The sequence below is a fragment of the Acinonyx jubatus genome, chromosome E2 (assembly GCF_027475565.1).
Source record: "Acinonyx jubatus isolate Ajub_Pintada_27869175 chromosome E2, VMU_Ajub_asm_v1.0, whole genome shotgun sequence".
Classification (NCBI taxonomy): Eukaryota; Metazoa; Chordata; class Mammalia; order Carnivora; family Felidae; genus Acinonyx; species Acinonyx jubatus.
The window spans coordinates 47,289,027-47,307,978 of NC_069396.1; the positions used below are offsets into that span (position 1 = coordinate 47,289,027).

The following is an 18,952-nucleotide window of genomic DNA, read 5'->3' on the forward strand; positions in this document are numbered from 1 at the left end:
GGGGCCTAGCCTGGGGCTAGGGAGTCTTCCTTGAGAAAGAGAGGCCAAAATAGAGAATGGAGTTCTCCTCAGCAGGGGGGCAGGGGCAGGCGAGTGACACTCGAGGGACCTGAAAGGCCAGTAAGGCTAGTGGCCTGAAGTGTGAGGAAGAACAGTCAGAGATCAGAAGAGATGAGCTGGGGCTGGGAGACTCCCTCCCATGAGCAACAAGTTGCTGCTGGAAAGCTTCTCTGGAGGCAAGTGTTGAGACCTGGTCTGCATTTTAATGCTTACTTATTTTTGAGAGAGGGAGGGAGCAGAGAGAGAGAGACACACACACAGAATCCCAAGCAGGCTCCAGGCTCTGAGCTGTCAGCACAGAGCCCGATGTGGGGCTTGAACCCACGCACCGTGAGATCATGACGGTGCTGAGCTGAAGTGGAATATTCAATGGACTGAGCCACCCAGGCGCCCCACCTGGTTTGCATTTAAAAATTTTTTTTAATGTTTTTATTTACTTTTTGAGACAGAGACAGGGCATGAGCAGGGGAGGGGCAAAGAGAGAGGGAGACAAAGAATCCTAAGCAGGCTCTGAGCCTGATGCAGGGCTTGAACTCGCAAACTGTGAGATCATGACCTGAGCTAAAGTCGGACGCTCAACTGACTGAGCCACCCAGGCGCCCCTGGTTTGCATTTTAAAAAGCAAGGCTTCCTAGGCTCCATGGGAACAGACTGGGGGGCAGCAAAGGGTCTAGTGAGGAGGCTCCAGTCCAGAGAGAGGAGGATGGTCACCAGTGAAAAATGGCTGGATGCAACATTCAGGTGGGACAGACGGGACCTGCGGGTTGACCTGTGGTCAGTGTCTTTCCTGGACAGGGAGCTTGTCTAGCTGCTCCTGGCTTTGCCCCCAGCCACACAGTAGCAGCTTACTACCGGGAGCGAGTGTGGGAGAAGGAGACATATGGGGAGAGAGAGGCCCCCTCTGCATGGAGGATCTCTGGCTGGAGGTCCTCAGGAACAGAGCCCACTCCCACGGCTGTTGGAAAAAGGACATTGGGGCACTCTTCAAATGGTGACAGAGCCGAGCTGTGGCCGGGGGCCCTGTCACCTGGCTCAGGGATGCAGCAGGCTAGCAGCTGGAGTCCTTCGGGCTGAGGAGCAGGGCCTGGCCACAGAGGCCGGCCCGCACCCCTCCAGCGGGCACCACGTATGCCCGGCCATCAGCGGCCCGCGAGGGCGAGAAGTCTGTCAGCTGCAGGTTGCTATCCCGGACCCGGTCGTAGTCCCACAGCTGGTAATGCCAACTCTTGCCCTGCTTAGAGAGAAGGTAGACGGCTCCTGGGGAACCTTCCTCTGGCAGGGATGGCAGCTGGCGGGCTGTGCTGGGCACCGGGTGGAACAGACCTGGCAGCTCGGGGTCCTCAGAATAGCCGAGGCCTGGCACAGCCTGCGTCCCCAGCAGGACCCCTGGGAGGAGAGCAGAGGCTGTGAGCTCGAGTGAGCTCCCCACTGTAGCCCTTCAGGGTAGGTGTGGTACCACCCTCACACCACATTACAGAGAAGTCAGTGGGCCATGGGCACACAGCTGGGCTGGGACTGACCCAGGGTATCTGGCTCCAGGCTCCAGGCTTTTTAAAGTCCCGCCTCCTCCAGCCTGGTAGCACAGGGAGGGGAGGTGGCATTAAACAGAGCAAGCATCAATCACCCGATCCTCTCCTGCTGTCTAGTGAAAAAAACAAAAAACAAAAACAATGTTCAGTGGAGCCCTCGAGGCCACAGACCCCGGCATGGGGGGAGCCTCAATCCAGGCCACCTAACGTGCGAATCAGCCTTCTTGTAGGCAGCTGGGAATGACCAGGCCGATCGCTGTTTACTGACACGAGCAATGTGCCTGCGTCGTTCAGATTTTATGTACTTTGCCCACTGTCATCCTGATTTCCAGACGGAGAAATGGAAGCCCAGAGTCACAGAGCCTGGAAGTGGCTGGACCAGACCTGGAGTCCTGTTTGATTCTGAAGTCAATGCTCTGAGCTTCTGTTTACAGAAACGGTGACTGGCAGATACTGAGTCACCTCCTCCCTGCCAGGTCCCTGCTGAGTACCCTGCTGGGACAGGGACAGCCCAGCCCCAGTCCCTGCCTCAAGTATGAGTGAAATGCCAGCATAAGGGTGTGAATGTAGGGGTGACGGGGACTAGGGACATCCAGGGACGCGGGAGGGAAGACCCACCTGTGCTCACTGCCCAGTGGGCCTTGTAGCCCTTCCTCTGACACGGCTCGTGGTTGAAGTCCTCGTCGTAGCTGCCACTGGGGTTAAGGCCAAAGCTGCGGTGTGGTCCTGGGAACGACCCTTCCCCATCCCCACCCAGCTCCCTTCTAGGCCCTGGGATACGGGATGAGCAAGGGATGTCCGGAGACGAGGTGCCGCAGGACACGGTCTCTGTTGGGACCACCCAGGCCACCGCAGAGCAGCTCAGCCTGGCAGCCCAGTGCCTCCTGGGCCAGCTTGCCCATGTTGGCCACTGCAGGACGACACAGACAGAAGGATCACCATGTGCCTGGCTCCAAGCCACGGGCTAACTGAGGATCGGCGCCTTTAATTGTCACCACAACCGCCACCTCTTTGTACAAATGCAGAAAATGAGGCACAGAGACGGCAAGCTGCATGTCCACAGCCACTTGGCAGGAGGTGGCAGAGCTGGGCGGGGGAATGAAGACATCCCGTCTCCAGAGCCCAACTCATAACACTCTACTGGGTGGGGAGAAGGGCCTGAAGAATGGAACGGGGTCTCCTTACATGCGTGGCTTGCGACCCTTCTGCACCCAACTCACCGGAGAACATCTCTCCCTGGGCCGTGTAGCCTCTGTTCACAGCCATCTGCACAAGTCTCTCCAGGGGGATGCCGCTGGGCGGTGCCAGGAGCGTGCCTGCCATCCACAAGGCCACCAGCCCGCACCTGGAGAGAGACAAGCCCAGTCCCTGAACCCCTAAGTCGGGTCTTTACTGGGCCCTCTCTGTCCCGGAAGCTGGAGTGTGGGGAACAGGTCTACTGCACTGGGAGTTTCCCTCCTTCTCCCAGGCCCGGTGGGGAGACCTCACTTCCCTCTTCCTGGGGGAGAGGGAGACCATGGCCTGTGGCCGGGGCTGGAGGGCTGCAGGGACAATGGGAGGGTGGGGAAAGTCACCTGGGCTTTCAGGAGGAGGAGGTGCGGAAGAAGCGGAGTCAGAGATGAAGACCGTTCACTTGCTTACTTGCTCATCCATTCCAGCAGTTTACTCCGCATGCGCCCTGGACCCCTGCCCCCTCAAGTTCCCCCTTTCCCACCCCTCCTCCTTGCCTCATGCGGGCTGGGATGAACCCACGCCCCCCACCCTACCTTGCTGTGCCTCTGGAAGCACAGCAAAGGCAGACAGGGGTTGGGGCCCCAGATCAGGGCACGTACTGAGGGCCTTCCTGGATGAGGGAGGGCAGGTCGGCACAGAAGAGGATCCACTGCAAGTCACTTCTGAAACTGAATAAGAGCCGTGCTCAGGTCACAGGGGAACCAGCTCCTCGGTCCCCCCTTGAGGTCTGCCTGTCAACAGTATGATTGGAAAAAAATAGGATAAAACAGGCAGAGAGGGAAAGGATTAGGACCTGAGGTCCCTGGGTGGGGAGAGACATATTTTGGCACAATGCTGGGAGTGTCTGACCACAGCAACCCCCCCTCCCCAGGGGTAAGGCTCCTCTTAAGAATGTTAACAGACACTACCTACTCCCTCAGGAATTTGACAAAAGACCCGACTAAATATCAGACTCTAAAATCTTACAACCCACAAGGAACGGTGGGGCCATAGACCACCCCTCTTACAATGGAAACGAGCCAATCAGGAGTGGACAACCCAGCACCTAGAGTTGTCCAGCCAATAACCTGAGAAGGAACAAGGCGGAAGGGCGGGGAGGGCGACCAGAACCTTAGAAAACAAGGACCCTTGCCTATAGTCCTTGGGCGTTCACTTTCAAAGGTCCCCTCTGCAAAGAGCACTTTCGTACTATTCTTACTTTCTCATCTTATACTCCAGTAAACTTTTGCCTGCTGCTCATTTTGTGTCCACCTCTTCACTCTTCCAAGCTGCGAGACAATAAACCCCGGGTATTGTGGCAAAAAATCCTGCAACAGTGGTGTTGAGGGGTGGTGAAAGGCGCCCGGTCTGGCTGTCCTAAAGCCTGAGGGCAGCTCCAGGCTCTGATGAAGACTTCCTTCTCCCCTGAGGAGACACCTCTCCCTTCCCGGGGCCTCAGTGTTCCTCATCTGCTCAGTGGGAACCCTTCTTCCACCTTCCGCTCCCTCCCTGTTCCTTCTCTCAGTTATTGAAGGAACAAAAGACAGACGTGTAAAAGCTTTGCAACTAGGAGCCAGAAAAATGGACTAATTAGAGAACATTTCTCAAAGAGAGGTCTCTATACCTAAACGCTTCCTGCGATTTTTTCCCCCTTCCCGTGCCTGTCAAATAGGGATGAAGATTCCTTAACTCAGCCTAGAGTAGAAACAGGTAACAACATGCTCACGGCCTAAGAGATCACCCTGCTAATGAGCCCTCGCAGGCCTGCCCAGTCCCACCCTTGGGGGGGGGCCACTCCGAAAATTTTGATCCCGATCCTGCCCCAGGGCTCAGGAGGGGAAGGGCAACTTGCTTAGACAGTATTTCTGTTCCAAGAGCAAGACTGGGCGGGGGGGGGGGGGCAGGGAACCTAAAGCTCCTGGTTCCCAGTTTGGGGCACCCTCCGGATGAAAGGTGTTATCACAGCACAGTGGTTAAAAGCCGCCTGAATGCAAATTGGGCTCTCCCTCTTCTAAGCTCTTTGGCTAAGTGACTTCACCTTCTTGAGCCTCCATTTCTTTATCTGGAAAATGACATCATAGTTCCTATCTCACAGAATCACTGAGAGGATAAAGTACATACCTAAGAACACTTAGCACAGGGCCTGATAAACGGCAGACCTGGAATAACGGGTGATTGTTACTTGCATTACATTTGCCTCCCTTTGGTTAGGGCATTTAGAACAGATTATAAACTTATCTAGAGAGCTGGGGGTTTCTTCCACGGGTCTGAGTAACTCATTGTATAGGCTCACCCACCACAGCCCCAAGGCCAGGTCTAGCCTCCTCCTGCCTGGGTCTCTTGGGCCCCCTGACTGTCTTACCACCCCTACTCCCCTCACTTTCTGTGCAAAGCCCTTCAATGGCTCCCCAGTGCCCTCAGGACAGTCCGCCTTCCTCCACGTGGCGCCCGTGCTCTGTGTGATCTGGCTCCAGTCCACCTGTGGAACCCCATGTTTACTACCTGCCCCCCACCATCCTGTTAAAGAAATATTTGCAGATGCCTGAAAAGAACACCTTTCCATTTCAGCCCGCACCTCTGAACAGTTTGTTTACTCCCCTCATCGCATACCCCTGCACCTACAGGATAGCTCTCAGGGGTCCCCTTCTCCAGGCAGGCCCCACTAACACCTCCCCCGCCAGCCTTGGCCTTGTGATCCCTCAGGACTCCCTCATTACAGCTCTGTCACTGGTGAGGGAGGGATCTGTCTCTGCTGCTGGACTAGGTGCCTGTGAGGGCAGGATCTCTCTTCTTTGGTGAAGGCACACCACTGAACAGGTCTAAGTAGGGGGCTGAAGCACTCAGGCTGTTTGACCTTGAGGAAATGGGAAACCCCAAGAGGAGATGGCAGAAGTGATCTGCGGATGGGTGGTTCGGTGAGACCCTACCGGTCCTTCTGCAGCTTCAGGAGCCTCTTCACGTCATCTCTGCTCCTGGGGACTGGGCCGGCCTTCTCTAAAGCCTCCTTCAGGAGCTGGCTCTTCTCTAGACCGAAGACATGAGGGGGAGCCGGCCCCCCAACGGCGGGTGGAGGCGGCAATGGGGGTGGTGGGGGAATAGGGGCCTGGAGACTGGAGGCAGGGGGCAGCAAAGCTAAATTGGGCAGGTTTGGGGATAGAGAAAGAAGTGGAGTGACGGGTCCTTGGGGAACAGGGATTCCTGGAGAAGGGGCTGGGGGCTCTAGGGGAGGAGAGCGTGGAGAACTCATTTTTGGGTCTCCTACGGCATGCATAGCCTGGAAGATTTGAGGATGGGAGAGGGATGGATCCTCTAAAATGAGTTAATCGCAGGGATGGAAGTTCTGAAGGTTTTACAGTGGAGTTCCAGAACTTGGGTGCCGAGCAGTGGGATTAAAAGGATCAGGACTGACATGTGGAACTAGGGGAGCAGGGGTTAGGCTGACCCGTATCATCAGAGATCTAACAGTTAACAGGGAGTGGTCTTTTATCCGGTAATAGATTTGTGGTTTGGGGTTGCTTTGCCAGGCTCAAGGAGGGTAATTTAGTAAAAGTTACGGTATCATCCCGGGCCAGGTGTGGAAACTCGGGAGTCAGTTTTGGGAAAACGAAGGACAGGACCTGGGGCGAGGCCCTACGGGGTGGGACTTCGGGGCCCAGGGCTAGAGACTAGGGAATTTAGGCTCTGTAACCCCTCACATTCCAGGCCCGAGTTCGGAACCTTCAAGCTGACCTTTGAATCAGAGGTCAAGAGATCAAAAGGACACCCGGCAGGGAGAATGGCTTAGTCGTAGAGAAGGTCCTGGAACCAGAGCGCAAAAGGAAAAGTCCCGTGGGCTGGGGAAGGTTCAGGGATCGGAGGACGTTGTGAGCCGCAACACCGCCGGAATAGGTAGTGGAGCCTGAAAATAAAACGCTCCTCCTCTTCCAGCAAAATGGTGGCCGCAGCACACAATTTTTCCCATATCACGTGGTAGTACTCGCGACCCGTGTCCGGCCCAGTGGCGTCACGTGACGAGAGAAGGCAGGGCGGTGGGGGAGAGGAGAAGCTATCAAAGGACTGCCCCCGGAAGAGACTGAAGCGCGAGCGGCTTCTCCATTGGCAAGAAGCGCGTGAGGGGGCCCGGCCTTCACTGATTGGTCCGTGGACCCCCAGGGGAGGGTCCGGTGGGGCGTTTTCGGCCGAGGCGGGAACCCAAATGTCGTTTTGATTGGCAAGTTTTGGGCGAAGGGGCGAGGATTACTCTGATTGGTTAAGCTGCTGAGTTTCGGCACGGGATTGGCTTGCAGAAAGACAAGGGCGGGACCAGAAGAGGAAGCTTTTACAGTCGGCTCTCAGAAACGTAGGAGGCGACACTTCCGTGAGCTGCGCCTCTGTTGGTGAGTAATCTGGGGTGCAGGCGGCCATCTACGCCGGGCGGGCGGAGCGCTTGGCGCCTGGGCTTTCCCGTGCCTCCTGTGGAGAAACTATTTTCCCGCTGCGCGAGGTTAGGGCGCCGCGGAGTTGTCTCTCCTTAACTGGCTCTTACATTCGCACTTTTTCTCCTGGCCGCCCTTTGAGCTCGTGGGCCTATGGGAGTTGCCACTTAGGACACTCCGCCTACTGGTTCGCGTAGAGCATCCTGGGACTCGTAGTAAACCTCTCGAGATTTCCCACGCGGGGAGGCGGAGCCGTGTACTGCTTTCGCTTTGTTTTCCAATCTCTGCCTCCTTCCCGCCTCTCCTGGCTTCCTCGTGAAAGGAAGATCCCTGAGCAGCCCGTTAAGCCCGCTTTGGGGCAAAGGATTCGGAGAAATCCAGGGCTGACGTTAACCTTTTTCCTTCTTTCAGCTCTACCTCGGCACCTCTCTCCATGGCAGTTCCCGAGACCCGCCCCAACCACACTATTTATATCAACAACCTCAACGAGAAGATCAAGAAGGATGGTGAGTTCTCAGGATAGTCCAGATTCCAGGTTACCTCGCACTCTTCCACCTCCAGCATTCACTTCTCTTCCTTCCCTTTCTCTAGCCAGCCAAACTGTTAGGGTTAATCTTTGAGCCTTTGCCCACGCTGCATTCTGTGTCTCTAACACTCGTTCAGTTCATCTTATCAGCTTGGCCATCAACTTGGTCACTGTCCATCCTTCAAGGCTTCAGCTCACAGGACGCCTCCAGGAAACTTTCCCCATCCTCTTTCCCCTCGGGTGCCTGCCTCTGACTTCCCATAGGCCCTGGACATCTCCCGCTCAAGCCCTGATTGCTCTGGGCTGTTATGTGAGCATGAGGGTAAGCTCTGGGATTGTCTTGGTCACTGTGGTGTTTGTTCTCCCCGATCAGCCCACAATGGATAGGTTTTAATTTCAAAAAGAAAATGAGATCATAGTAACGATGGCTAACACTGTTACCAGGTACTGGTATGTAAATCTCCGTTACAGTAAATTTTCAACAACAAACCTTCAGGAAGGAGCTATTACTCCTGTTTCTCAGATGAGGAGACAGGCTCAGGCATGATGTGATTTGCCCAGGGTCATGCAGCAAGGTGAAGTGGTTGAGGCCACCACTACGGAATTCTGCTTAAGACCTCGATTTTTGGGGCGCCTGGGTGGCTCAGTCGGTTAAGCATCCGACTTCGGCTCAGGTCATGATCTCGCGGTCTGTGAGTTCAAGCCCGCGCCGGGCTCTGTGCTGACTGCTCAGAGCCTGGAGCCTGTTTCAGATTCTGTGTCTCCCTCTCTCTGACCCTCCCCCGTTCATGCTCTGTCTCTGTCTCAAAAATAAATAAACGTTAAAAAAAAAAAAAATTAAGAAAACAACAACAACTTGATTTTTGACATTATCACCTTGATTGAACCTTATTTTCTATATTTGAAAATTGAGCAAAGTCCTAATATTTTCTTTGCGTGGATGTTACGTGGATTAAATTAGCTAAACATCCAAACAGTGTTGACTTTTATGGTACCTGGCAGTTAGTATGGGCTGGATGGAACTTAGCTCTTATTATCACCTGAAGAAAATTGTTGGGAGAACCAATGGAGCTTGCTGGGATTAAGTTTTGAGGTTACCAATAAAGTTACTGTTGAAGAAAGAAAAACAAGCCATGTAAATCCCTTATATGCTCCTAGAGTATCTTGCTCAGCCAGTTCTCTATGATGCTGGGAAAACACCCGGTGACAGACATTCCCCGTTTTGCCTTCATGGAGCCATATTCCATTGGGAAAGACAGACCTGCTTCCAGACAGTGATACCCCAGAGTCGCCAGGGCCATGATTGGGAAGCACAACCAGAGTGATCAGGACTGGGTTTCAGCACCTAGGTAGAGGGATTTGTTGCCTTTCGTAGAAGAGGAGATGTCTTGGAAAAGCCTTCCAGGTCGAAGAAACAGTATATATGATGTGAGGGAGAAGAGCGTTCTGAACCTGGACCAACATATGATGGTGTCTAGGGGCAAAAGAGAGCCCAGGCTATTCTGGAAACTACCAAGTAGTTGTGTGTGACTGAGGCTTGGGACTCAGAACCTTCCAGTGAGCAGTGCGCTGATAGCTCATGGGATCTTGTGGGAGGATAGGCCCATAGACTTTGTTCTGAGGGCATCTGGGAGCCAGGCGAGGGACACGATGTGTGGAGGGTGAACTTGAGTGGGCAGGAGAGAAGGGAAAGAGAGAGGCCCAGAGTCCGGGGGAATGGCCGAGCCTCAAACTGGGTTCACGGGTGTGGCGGATGGAGACCAACACCAGAAATGGTGTCAGCAGAATTTTTGGCTAACTGCGCCAGAACACCTTTTACTTCCCTCTTGACCCCACCCTCTCCTGAATTTTCTTTCCTCACCTAGTCTTTCAGCAAGTATCTTCAGCTCGGGTGCCTTTTCTGTATGAGATTTTTTTTCTTTTAACATTTTATTTTTGAGAGAGAGACCGAGCGTGAGCAGGGGAGGGGCAGAGGGAGAGGGAGACAGAATTCAAAGCGGGCTCCAGGTGCCGAGCTGTCAACACAGAGCCTGAAGCGGGGCTCAAACTCACGAACTCACAAACTGTGGGATCATGACCTGAGCTGAAGTCAGATGCTCAACCGACTGAGTCACCCGGGGGCCCCGGTATTCTATTCTGTTAGGTATGGCAGTTTGTTAGTGAGCTATGGGTTCAGATGGACTTGGGTCCTGGCCCCCATCCCAGCTCTCTAAGGCTCTTCCCGGTACCTTCGGGACACTCCTGTTGAGCCAGTGACAAATCCTCTGAGAGCCTATTTCCACGTTATTAAAAAAGTGAGACCTTTACAGTTGCTGCCTCAGGAAGCGGTTGTAAGAATTTGGTGAAGTTCTTTCCGTAAAAAGATGTTTAGTGGTATTGTTATTCATGCAACTGTTTTTGGAGAAGCGTGGGTGCTACAGCCTGCACTGAGCATGGGGATACTGCAGTAAACAGTGGAGAGGCTTGTGGCTCTTCAGGATAGCTAAACGGCAGGTTAGCCAGTGTGACGTCAGGAGGTGGGAAATGCCGTGAGGGAAAAGCAGTTAGGTACAAGGAGTGGAGAGAGCGACGGTAGGTGGCATTTATTTAGACAGGGTGGTCGGGGAAGGTCTCTGTGGTGGGAACACTTTTACCGAGACCTGGGTGACCAGAAGGAGAAAGGTCTTTACCGTGGAGGCAGCAGCCAGCGCAAAGGTCCTGAGGCCACACGTGTGTACCGGCCTGAGAAAGGGCTGTGAGGCCAGTGCGGCTAGAGATAACGGGAGAGGGGTGGAGTGTGGGGGGATGATATTGGAGATGTTGGCCAGGGCCACGTCACACAGGCCTGGGTCAAGGTGCCGGTGACAAAGAAAAGAATGCTCCCGTGTATCGAGCATTTACCGTGTGCCCTTTGTTACGTGTGGCTCCTGTACTTTATGCGACAGCCCAGGAGGCAGGTACCAGTACTGTCCGTGCACACAGCGGAGCGCACACAACCCATCCCAGTGATTCTTGGCTGCTGCTGGTGTTGCTGCCTCTTGGGGATTCCAGACCTGTGGCACCGTGGCCTTTGGCTGATGGTGTCCATTCCGGGCCATGCCTGGCTCTGAAAAAGGAACTCAACCCCCAGGACAAGGTACCAAGACCTCCAGTCACCCACGGGTGCTTTCCTTCCTCCCCCTGCAGAGCTGAAGAAGTCCCTGTACGCCATCTTCTCCCAGTTTGGCCAGATCCTGGATATCCTGGTTTCCCGAAGCCTGAAGATGAGGGGCCAGGCCTTTGTCATCTTCAAGGAGGTCAGCAGCGCCACCAACGCCCTGCGCTCCATGCAGGGCTTCCCCTTCTACGACAAGCCCATGGTGAGCGCTGTGGGTGTGGAGGGTGTGCACGCTCCGCGGTGCTGTGGCAGACTGGATGGGTCTGGGCCTCCCGTCTCCCGCCGTCCAGTCTCCTAAAGTCGGCAGTCCCTCTTGCTGTTTGTCAGCATTCACTGTTCTTTGTACTGGGGTGGGGGTGGAGGACACACAGTGCCCCCAGATGGTGACCTCTTAGAAGTGTCAGGGCTGGGATGGGGGAGGTGCCCAGAGCTTGGAGAGCTTAGAGGAGGCACCTTACCCAGTCCAGGGGTTCAGGGAAGGCTTTCTGGATTTGAGGCTCCAAGCAGAAAGACTAGCTGGGGGAAGCAGGGGAGAAAGCGTTAGGTAACCGAGAACATTAGGAAAGTGGGTCAAGTCTGTTTGGCTGGAGCGAAAGGGTGGGAGTGGGGGCAGAGTATGGCCTGGAGAGCAAGTCAAAAGTCAGGCCCAGGGGCCAGAGTTTGTCTTGCAAGTGGACTTGACTCTGCAGATGGTGGGGAGCCATGGAAGGGTTTAGGGAGTTGCCTCTGGCCGTTGGGAGAATGGATTTGAGGGGGGAGGTTAGGGGAGGCTGGGTCAGCTTCCCAGGTGTGAGGGTTTGGGCCAGGACCAGGGTGGGGGTCGTGAATGGGGAGAATCGGGTGGGTTGCAGGTGTTCAGGAGACTAAGTGGCCGGCCGGGGGGGGGGGGGGGGGGCTGCCTTCTGGGAGGTGAAGAATGGCTTAAAGTGCCCGCCCTGAACTAGAATTCCTGCCACATCACTGGCAGACATCTTTGGTTCCTGGGGCCTTTCCCCTTGTCCCTCTTAACCAGTGTTTGAGTTACATCTGATTGGAATATGCCTCCCTGAACCTACTCCCTTGGGTAGGGAAAGCAATGCGCAGGTGTCCAGGTCCTAGGCAGGTCGCCTCCTGTGGAAGACAGTGGGCCCTGGGGGCCATGGGGTAGCCTGGAACCCTTCCCTCCATGTTGGGAGGGGGCACTGATTTGCCTGCTGTTTTCTCTGGGCGTGGGAGCCCAGACTTGGCCACATCTTCTGATGTTTTTCTGGAGCAGCTAGAAATTAGTTTTTGAAGTATAAAGACCACGATCTTACTTGATCCTCCTCCCTGCTCTGCTTCCCAAATCACCCCTTGGACCATATCAAACACTCAAGCACCAGTGAGCTCTGTCGGGGAGCCTGTCAACCCTACCTTCAAAATATCCACCGCTGCCTACTCCTCACCCCTCCCCTGCTGCTGACCTGGTCTCTGCTCTGACCCCTGCTCCCCACAGGCTGTTCTCTGTGCCGCAGCCACAGCGCTTCTTCCAGCACACCAGTGAAGTCTCATCACTCCCTGCTTATGACACTCCATGGCTCCCAGCTTTCTCAGGAAGAAAAAAGCCAAGTTTCACCAAGGTCTCCAGAGTTCCTCCGGTGCCTCTGTGATCTTATCTCCTTCCTCCTAGTCTGCATTGATTTTGCCTTTTCTTGAACACACTGCACACCTTCACTCTGCTGGTCCTTTGCTAGAAGGCTCTTTCCCTAGATCTCCCTCCATTCCTCTGTCTCTACACCAGGGTCACATCATTGAGGCCTTTCCTGGCCACATCTAAAAAAAATTTTTTTTTTTTTAACGTTTATTTTGAGTGAGGGAGCATAAATAAGCACATGTGTACCTACAAGCCTGGGAGGAGCAGAAAAGGCAGTGAGAATCCCAAGTAAGTTCCGCGGTCTCCAGACCCCAACACCAGGCTCGATCTCACAAACGACGTCCTGACCTGAGCTGAAATCCAGAGTTGGACATTCAACCAACTGAGCCACTCAGGCGCCCCATGAAATTTTCAGTTCTTAATCTTTTTTTTTTTAAAGTAGGTTTCACACCCTATGTGGGACTTGAACTCCTGACCCTGAGATTGAGAGTCCCATGCTCTACAGACTAAGCCCACCAGGCGCCCCTGAAATTTTCAGTTTTTTTCAACACTTCCCATCCACTTCTCCAGTTCACTTTTTTTTTGTTGTTTATTTTTGAGAGAGAGACCGCATGAGCGGGAGAGGTGCGGGGGTGGTGGGATACAGAATCAGAAGCAGCCTCCTGGCTCTGAGCTGTCAGCATAGAGCCCTACACGGGGCTCGAACCCATGAACCGTGAGATCATGACCTGAGCCGAAGTCAGATGCTTAACCGACTAAGCCACCCAGGCGCCCCTCCAATTCACTTTTTAATCTTTTTTCCTTGTGTCTTCCTCAGTGAATTACAGCATGAGGGCAGGGGACTTTTGATAGGCTCATTGCTGTACCCACAGAGTCTAGGTTCTCCATAGACTACTGAGGTTGAGATTTATTAGCCTGGGAGTCTAAACTTTGGTGTGACCGGAACCCCCTTGCACAGTGTTCCTGTGTTGCCCTTTTTTTCCTCAGGCTTCCTGCCTTTGGCCCGATGCCCAGGACTGTCCCATTTTCCCTTCAACACCCAGTGACCGAACTACGTGCCAGCTACTCTTCAAAGCACTTCAGCTCATTTAGTCCTTAGACTCATCCTTTCGAATGGGAAATACCACAGTCCCCATTTTACAGATTGAGAATGTTGAGGCTGGTGATTTCTGTAACGTGGCTCTCAGAGTGACCGGGAAGGTCTGCTCTTGTACCCGGGCCATTTGGCCTTGAAATAAACCTACATTCTTCACCCTTCTGCTCTCTATTTGGCAGCGCATTCAGTATGCCAAGACTGACTCGGATATCATTGCCAAGATGAAGGGCACCTTCGTGGAGCGGGACCGCAAGCGGGAGAAGAGGAAGCCCAAGAGCCAGGAGACCCCAGCTGCTAAGAAGGCCGTGCAGGGTGGGGCAGCCGCCCCCGTGGTGGGGGCTGTCCAGGGGCCTGTCCCGGTAAGGCAGAGCCCAGGGATACTGCTCTTTCCCCCATCGGGCCTTCCTCATGGCCTGGCTTATGGGCACAGTGTATGTGTAGGGGTCTCCCCTTGGGCATTCACACCCCCTCTCCTTCATTTCCTTCTAGAGATTGTGCGCCTGTCTCAGGGATTAAACACCTGTGTAATGGTGTCTGCACTTAGAAATGCCTCCTTGCTTGCCCAGCTTTCTCAGGATCTCTCTCTGTGTGTCAGTCCTTTGTTTTTTGGTTTTTTTTTTTTTTCTCCCCTTGACCTTGATCCTGCTGCCTGTGTCTTTCAAGTTAATGCCTGTGCAGAAAATCCAGAGGAAGCCACGCATCAACTTTTTCTGGATTAGCGAATTTAATTTAGCAGGGCCACCAGACATAAGGTCGGTACGGAAGAGGTTTTATTTCCGTGTGCTAGCACCAAAGAAGCAGACTCCAAACTGAAAAAGAGCTCGGGAGTAAATCCAACGGAAGGTGTGTAGAATCCCCCACCAAAACAACAGAATCTCGCTGAGAGAAGTGGGAGATGAGTTCAACAAATGGACGCGAGACTCAAGGCTTGTCTCGCATTGGTCTAAAACTCAACACAGTTGCAATCAGAATGCTAACAGGAATTTTGGGAAGGCGCTGGCAGTCTGTTTCCAAGTGGCTGTGGAAAGGCAAAGCGAGGCAGGTGAGAATAAAGCTGGCGGACCTGCTGTAGTCATCAAGATGATGTGATGTTAGCCTAAGGGGAGGAAGATGGACCAGGAAGCAGACAGAACACAGTCCAGAAATAGATCTGCACAGGTGTGGTTAGCCTATGAAGTTACCACTAGGGTCCAGTAGTGAAAGGCCTTTTTTTTTTTTTTTTTTTGCTGGTAAATGGTGCTGGGCCAACTGGGTATCTGTAAGGCAAAGAATTAGTTCCACCTCACCTGTTATCAGTTAACTTGAGATGAATTATAGACCTCAGTGTGACAGCTTAGAACAAAAAAGATTCTAGAAGGAAACAGGAAAATCTCTTTGGGACCTTTGTGAGGCCACAAAAAGTAGAGCCATCCTGTTTTCTAAACAGAATCGAGAAAGCCCCTAGTAGGATAGATTAATTGCATCTGCTCCTTATTTCTGAGTCTCCACGTTGGCTTTTCTGACCGGATCACCCTGTATTTGTCCTACTTTTACCCACGCCAGCTCCCCTTTTGTCTGGCATCGGCAACGGTGTCGGAGTCACTGCCCAGCTTCCCTGTTCTTACTCACTCTCCTCTTCTGCACCCAGCTTTTTGTCCACCTTTTTTTGTCTGCAGCTGTGATTGCAATAGCAGCCCCACCTCCCCGGGGTGCCTTCCCGGGCATCTCCCCTGGGTGCATGAGTTGTGTGCCCTCAGACTGGCTCCCTTCTCCCCCTTTGCCACCACCTCTCCCATCTCTTTCTGCATCTGCCCCGACTGTCCCTGTCCACCTCTGCCTTGCACTGTGTTCTTTTTTCTGCAGGTCCCTTTTTTTCGCCTTGAAGTTTATTTTTGGAAGAAAAAGTACAGCTTGCTCATTATAGCATTTCTTTTCACTCCTTTTGTTAACAATTGTCAGCATTTGATTTTTTCCAGTATTTTTTTTTTTTTTCTGCTCCTATATTGATAAACAAAGTTAGGTCACGTTGACTGGTTTTTTTTATGTTAAAAAAAAATTTTTTTTTAACTTTCTGGCTTGAGTTTGCCCTTGAAGCTTGGGTCTGGTTTGCTCCATCCATTTCCCTTTGGGTGACCTTTGTCTCTATAGGTCCCTTTTTCACCTCTTTCCAAATCTGGGTCTTTCTCCCTGTTGTCTTTCACACCCAGGGTTTCTTCTGATGACCTCTTCTCTCTGCCTCCTGCTGACCCCAAACCTGCCTCCTGCCCGTCAGCCGCCCCCCTCAGTCCTGCCTCCCTCTCTCTGCAGGGCATGCCCCCGATGACTCAGGCACCCCGCATCATGCACCACATGCCGGGCCAGCCTCCGTACATGCCACCGCCTGGCATGATCCCGCCTCCAGGCCTGGCGCCCGGCCAGATCCCACCAGGGGCCATGCCCCCCCAGCAACTTATGCCGGGGCAGATGCCACCTGCCCAGCCTGTAAGTGTCTACTTCTGGGGTCTCATACAAACAGAACACAGGACTAGAAAGGGATGGGTGGGGGTGCTGTTTTAGGGTGGGTGATCCGGGCAGGCCCCCCGGAGGAGGTGCTGTTAGATGGTAAGAATAAGGATATGGCAGTGGGGCCAGGCCCTGGGGTAGAGAGGGATCAGTATGTTTATTGGAAGAGCTTCGGAAAGGCAGGGTGAGGCTAGAGCGGTGGCCAGAGCCTAGATTGATTTGGTGAACTTCTGCTCAGCCCCTGCTAATGGATACAGCAGTGCTCTTTGTGGCTTATTGTCCCATGGGGGCAAGGCAGTGTCGACAGGCAACATCAGGTGTGTCAGGTGAAGGACCGGAAGGAACTCCAGTGGGGCAGGGGGCGGGAAATGGGAAGGCGGTAAGTCCCCACTAGACTCACGGGGTCTGTTGACTTCCTTGCAGCTTTCCGAAAATCCACCAAATCACATCTTGTTCCTCACCAACCTGCCCGAGGAGACCAACGAGCTCATGCTGTCCATGCTTTTCAACCAGTAAGTGGGGCCAGTAGCTGGGCAGGGGCCCCATGGGCGATGGCCAGGAGATGGCGCCATGGGGACCAGTCTCGGGGTTGTGCAGGTGGAGCCCTGAGCCCGCTTGGGATTTGCAGGCAGGACAGTGACTGGAGGCAAAAAGGGAGGAAGCAGTAGCTGAGCATGCTGGACCTTCCTCCACTTTTGTGAGGGGTGGGGGAGTCAAGGTTCTGGGCTTCGTCTTTCCAGCCTCTGAGTCAGAAATGCAAGGTGCACAAAAAACAGCCATGAGGTGGCATGGAGCACTGGCTGGATTGGCCATAATTGGCAACTCGAACTGCATTTGCTGGCGGTGGGGATATTTAAAATCCTGCGTGCCGGGGTGTAGGCCACTGTGGCTATCGCACAGGGTAACTGTTCACTGGTTAGTGAAGGAAGGGGAGTGTGTGCTCACCTGGTGGCCCTGCTTATGATCTTACATTCTAAAGAACTTCTTTTTTTTTTTAAAGTTTATTTTGAGAGAGCGCGTGCACAAGCGGGGAAGGTGGGGGGGGGGGCACAGAATCTGAAACAGGCTTCAGGATCCGAGCTGTCAGCACAGAGCCCAAACTCACAAATCGTGAGATCATGACCTGAGTCACAATCAAGAGTTGGGCGCTTAACCAAGTGAGCCACCCAGGCGCCCCAAGCGATAGGTATTTTGTAAGAATAGCGGCAGAAGAAAGGATACCTAGTAAACTTGAAGATGGTTGCCTAATGGGGAAGGAAGGTAGGGCAGAGAAGAGGGAATGGAGAAAAACAGCCGATCATAAAAAGGGTGGTGTTTGTTTCTGGAATGGGGTGGGTGGGTTATGATTGACGAAGGACATGGCGGCAGTGTCCTGTTTCTTGGTTTAGGTTATTTATGGTTGCATAGGTGTTCACGTTAAAGTATTTCCTTAAACGATATGCTTATGTTGTGTGTACCTGTTTGTGTTAGGGTTCCTCAATGTAGCGTTTTGCATATTTGGGGCTGGATAGTCCTTTGTTACTGGGAGCATCCTGTGCTTTGTAGGATGCTTAGCAACATCCCTGGCCTCTGCGCTCCAGATACCAAAACGTTAGAAGGAGATGCCAAGTCTGGATACCTGAGGTCTGTTCCCTTTTTTCAGGTTCCCTGGCTTCAAGGAGGTCCGACTGGTCCCCGGGCGGCATGATATTGCATTCGTGGAGTTTGACAATGAGGTACAGGCAGGGGCTGCTCGCGATGCCCTGCAGGGCTTCAAGATCACCCAGAACAATGCCATGAAGATCTCCTTTGCCAAGAAGTAGCACCTTTTTCCCCTGCCTGCCCCTGCCCCCTGTTCTGGGGCCACCCCTTCCCCCCTTGGCTCAGCCCCCTGAAGGTAAGTCCCCCCTCGGGGGCTTTCTCAGAGCCGTGTGTGAGTGAGTGGTCGCCACACAGCATTGTACCCAGAGTCTGTCCCCAGACATTGCACCTGGTGCTGTTAGGTCGGAATTAAAGTGGTTTTTTTTGAGGTTTGGTTTTTCACAACCATTTGTCGTTTTTATTTTCTTGTTCTCTGTGCCTCCCTTTCTCACACATCAGAATATTCTGGGTGTTTGGACCTCTCAGGGTATTGGGGTTTGCAACCTTGGGAAAACACAGAATAGGGTATAACTTTGTCTAAGTTTCAGTTACCTTTACTACTTTGGGAAAATTTCTGTTTTGTCTCCATCAGCATTCAGAACAGGAAATTGAAACCTAGGCTGCCATGTACAGTTGGGCAGGTTGTGTACTGCACAAGGATGCTACCTTTAAGGATACACTACTATTCATTTTATAGATTTATATGTTTTTTCTAACATGATAAGAGTGTTAAGAGGTTTTTCTTTCTTGTTTTTTAATGTTTATTTTTGAGAGAGAGACAGAGTGCAAACAGGGGAGGCAGAGAGAGAAGACAACACAGAATCTAAAGCAGGCTCCAGGCTCCAAGCTGTCAGCACAGGGCCTGATGCAGAGCTCGAACTCACGAACCACGAGATCATAACCTCAGCTGAAGTTGGTCGCTTAACCGACTGAGCCACCCAGGTGCCCCAAGAAAGAGGTTTTTCTTCACCTTTTTCAAATCTTCACAAAAATGCTTTCTGTCATAGCAGCAGTCCCCCAAAAACCATGCTAGATATTTCAGGAAGAAAAGGATGGGAACAGGGTACTCAGGAACTCATTGGAAGAATAGTAGGAGTGGCAGCCTGGGTTGGGGACGCTTGAGTTCAGGTTTGCAACCTGTGACTGAACTGTAGTCTGGAGTCCAGGAAGGTGCCACTGCAGCTGATGGAACTGCCCCATCCCACATGGGGAGCTACTAACCAGGCATAAGGGGTGTGGCCCCGTCAAACACTGCTGATCTTCCC

At 53.1% G+C, this 18,952-nt stretch overlaps 2 protein-coding genes across 8 annotated transcripts; one reads left to right on the top strand and one right to left on the bottom strand.

Moving 5' to 3' along the window:
• Positions 1–487: 487 nt before the first annotated feature.
• ACTMAP (actin maturation protease) lies at positions 488–6,898 on the bottom strand. 6 transcript variants are annotated; one of them, XM_053210573.1, is made up of 8 exons: positions 5,729–5,835; positions 4,923–4,960; positions 4,021–4,129; positions 3,422–3,490; positions 2,810–2,934; positions 2,370–2,499; positions 2,208–2,278; positions 521–1,446 (listed from the first exon to the last, which is right to left on the bottom strand). In XM_053210573.1, exons 3-8 carry the CDS (start codon positions 4,026–4,028, stop codon positions 1,109–1,111), a joined length of 741 nt encoding a protein of 246 aa, XP_053066548.1. In that variant the 5' UTR covers positions 4,029–4,129; positions 4,923–4,960; positions 5,729–5,835; the 3' UTR covers positions 521–1,108. The 6 variants fall into 6 exon arrangements, with proteins under 6 accessions (XP_014933028.2, XP_053066548.1, XP_026900364.1 ...); XM_027044563.2 differs by lacking the exon at positions 4,021–4,129 and having other exon boundaries at positions 5,729–5,834; XM_015077542.3 differs by lacking the exons at positions 4,021–4,129; positions 4,923–4,960 and having other exon boundaries at positions 488–1,446; positions 5,729–6,898.
• A 140-nt stretch (positions 6,899–7,038) lies between these two features.
• On the top strand, positions 7,039–18,073 carry SNRPA (small nuclear ribonucleoprotein polypeptide A). Of its 2 annotated transcripts, none has more exons than XM_053210574.1 (7): positions 7,039–7,177; positions 7,628–7,722; positions 10,908–11,080; positions 13,766–13,945; positions 15,873–16,046; positions 16,491–16,579; positions 17,710–18,073. In XM_053210574.1, exons 2-7 carry the CDS (start codon positions 7,650–7,652, stop codon positions 17,867–17,869), a joined length of 849 nt encoding a protein of 282 aa, XP_053066549.1. In that variant the 5' UTR covers positions 7,039–7,177; positions 7,628–7,649; the 3' UTR covers positions 17,870–18,073. The 2 variants fall into 2 exon arrangements, with proteins under 2 accessions (XP_053066549.1, XP_014933035.1); XM_015077549.3 differs by lacking the exon at positions 7,039–7,177 and adding an exon at positions 7,229–7,284.
• The last annotated feature ends 879 nt before the right edge of the window (positions 18,074–18,952 follow it).

Coding starts and splice junctions, on each gene's coding strand:
- SNRPA (XM_053210574.1), top strand. CDS start 7,650: ATGGCAGTTCCCGAGACCCGCCCCAACCACACTATTTATATCAACAAC. Junction 13,946..15,872: donor CTGTCCAGGGGCCTGTCCCG/GTAAGGCAGAGC, acceptor CTCTCTCTGCAG/GGCATGCCCCCGATGACTCA. Junction 16,580..17,709: donor CTGTCCATGCTTTTCAACCA/GTAAGTGGGGCC, acceptor CCCTTTTTTCAG/GTTCCCTGGCTTCAAGGAGG.
- ACTMAP (XM_015077542.3), bottom strand. CDS start 6,072: ATGCATGCCGTAGGAGACCCAAAAATGAGTTCTCCACGCTCTCCTCCC. Junction 3,491..5,728: donor CTGAAGCTGCAGAAGGACCG/GTAGGGTCTCAC, acceptor GCTCTTATTCAG/TTTCAGAAGTGACTTGCAGT. Junction 2,279..2,369: donor GGACATCCCTTGCTCATCCC/GTATCCCAGGGC, acceptor CCCCAGTGGCAG/CTACGACGAGGACTTCAACC.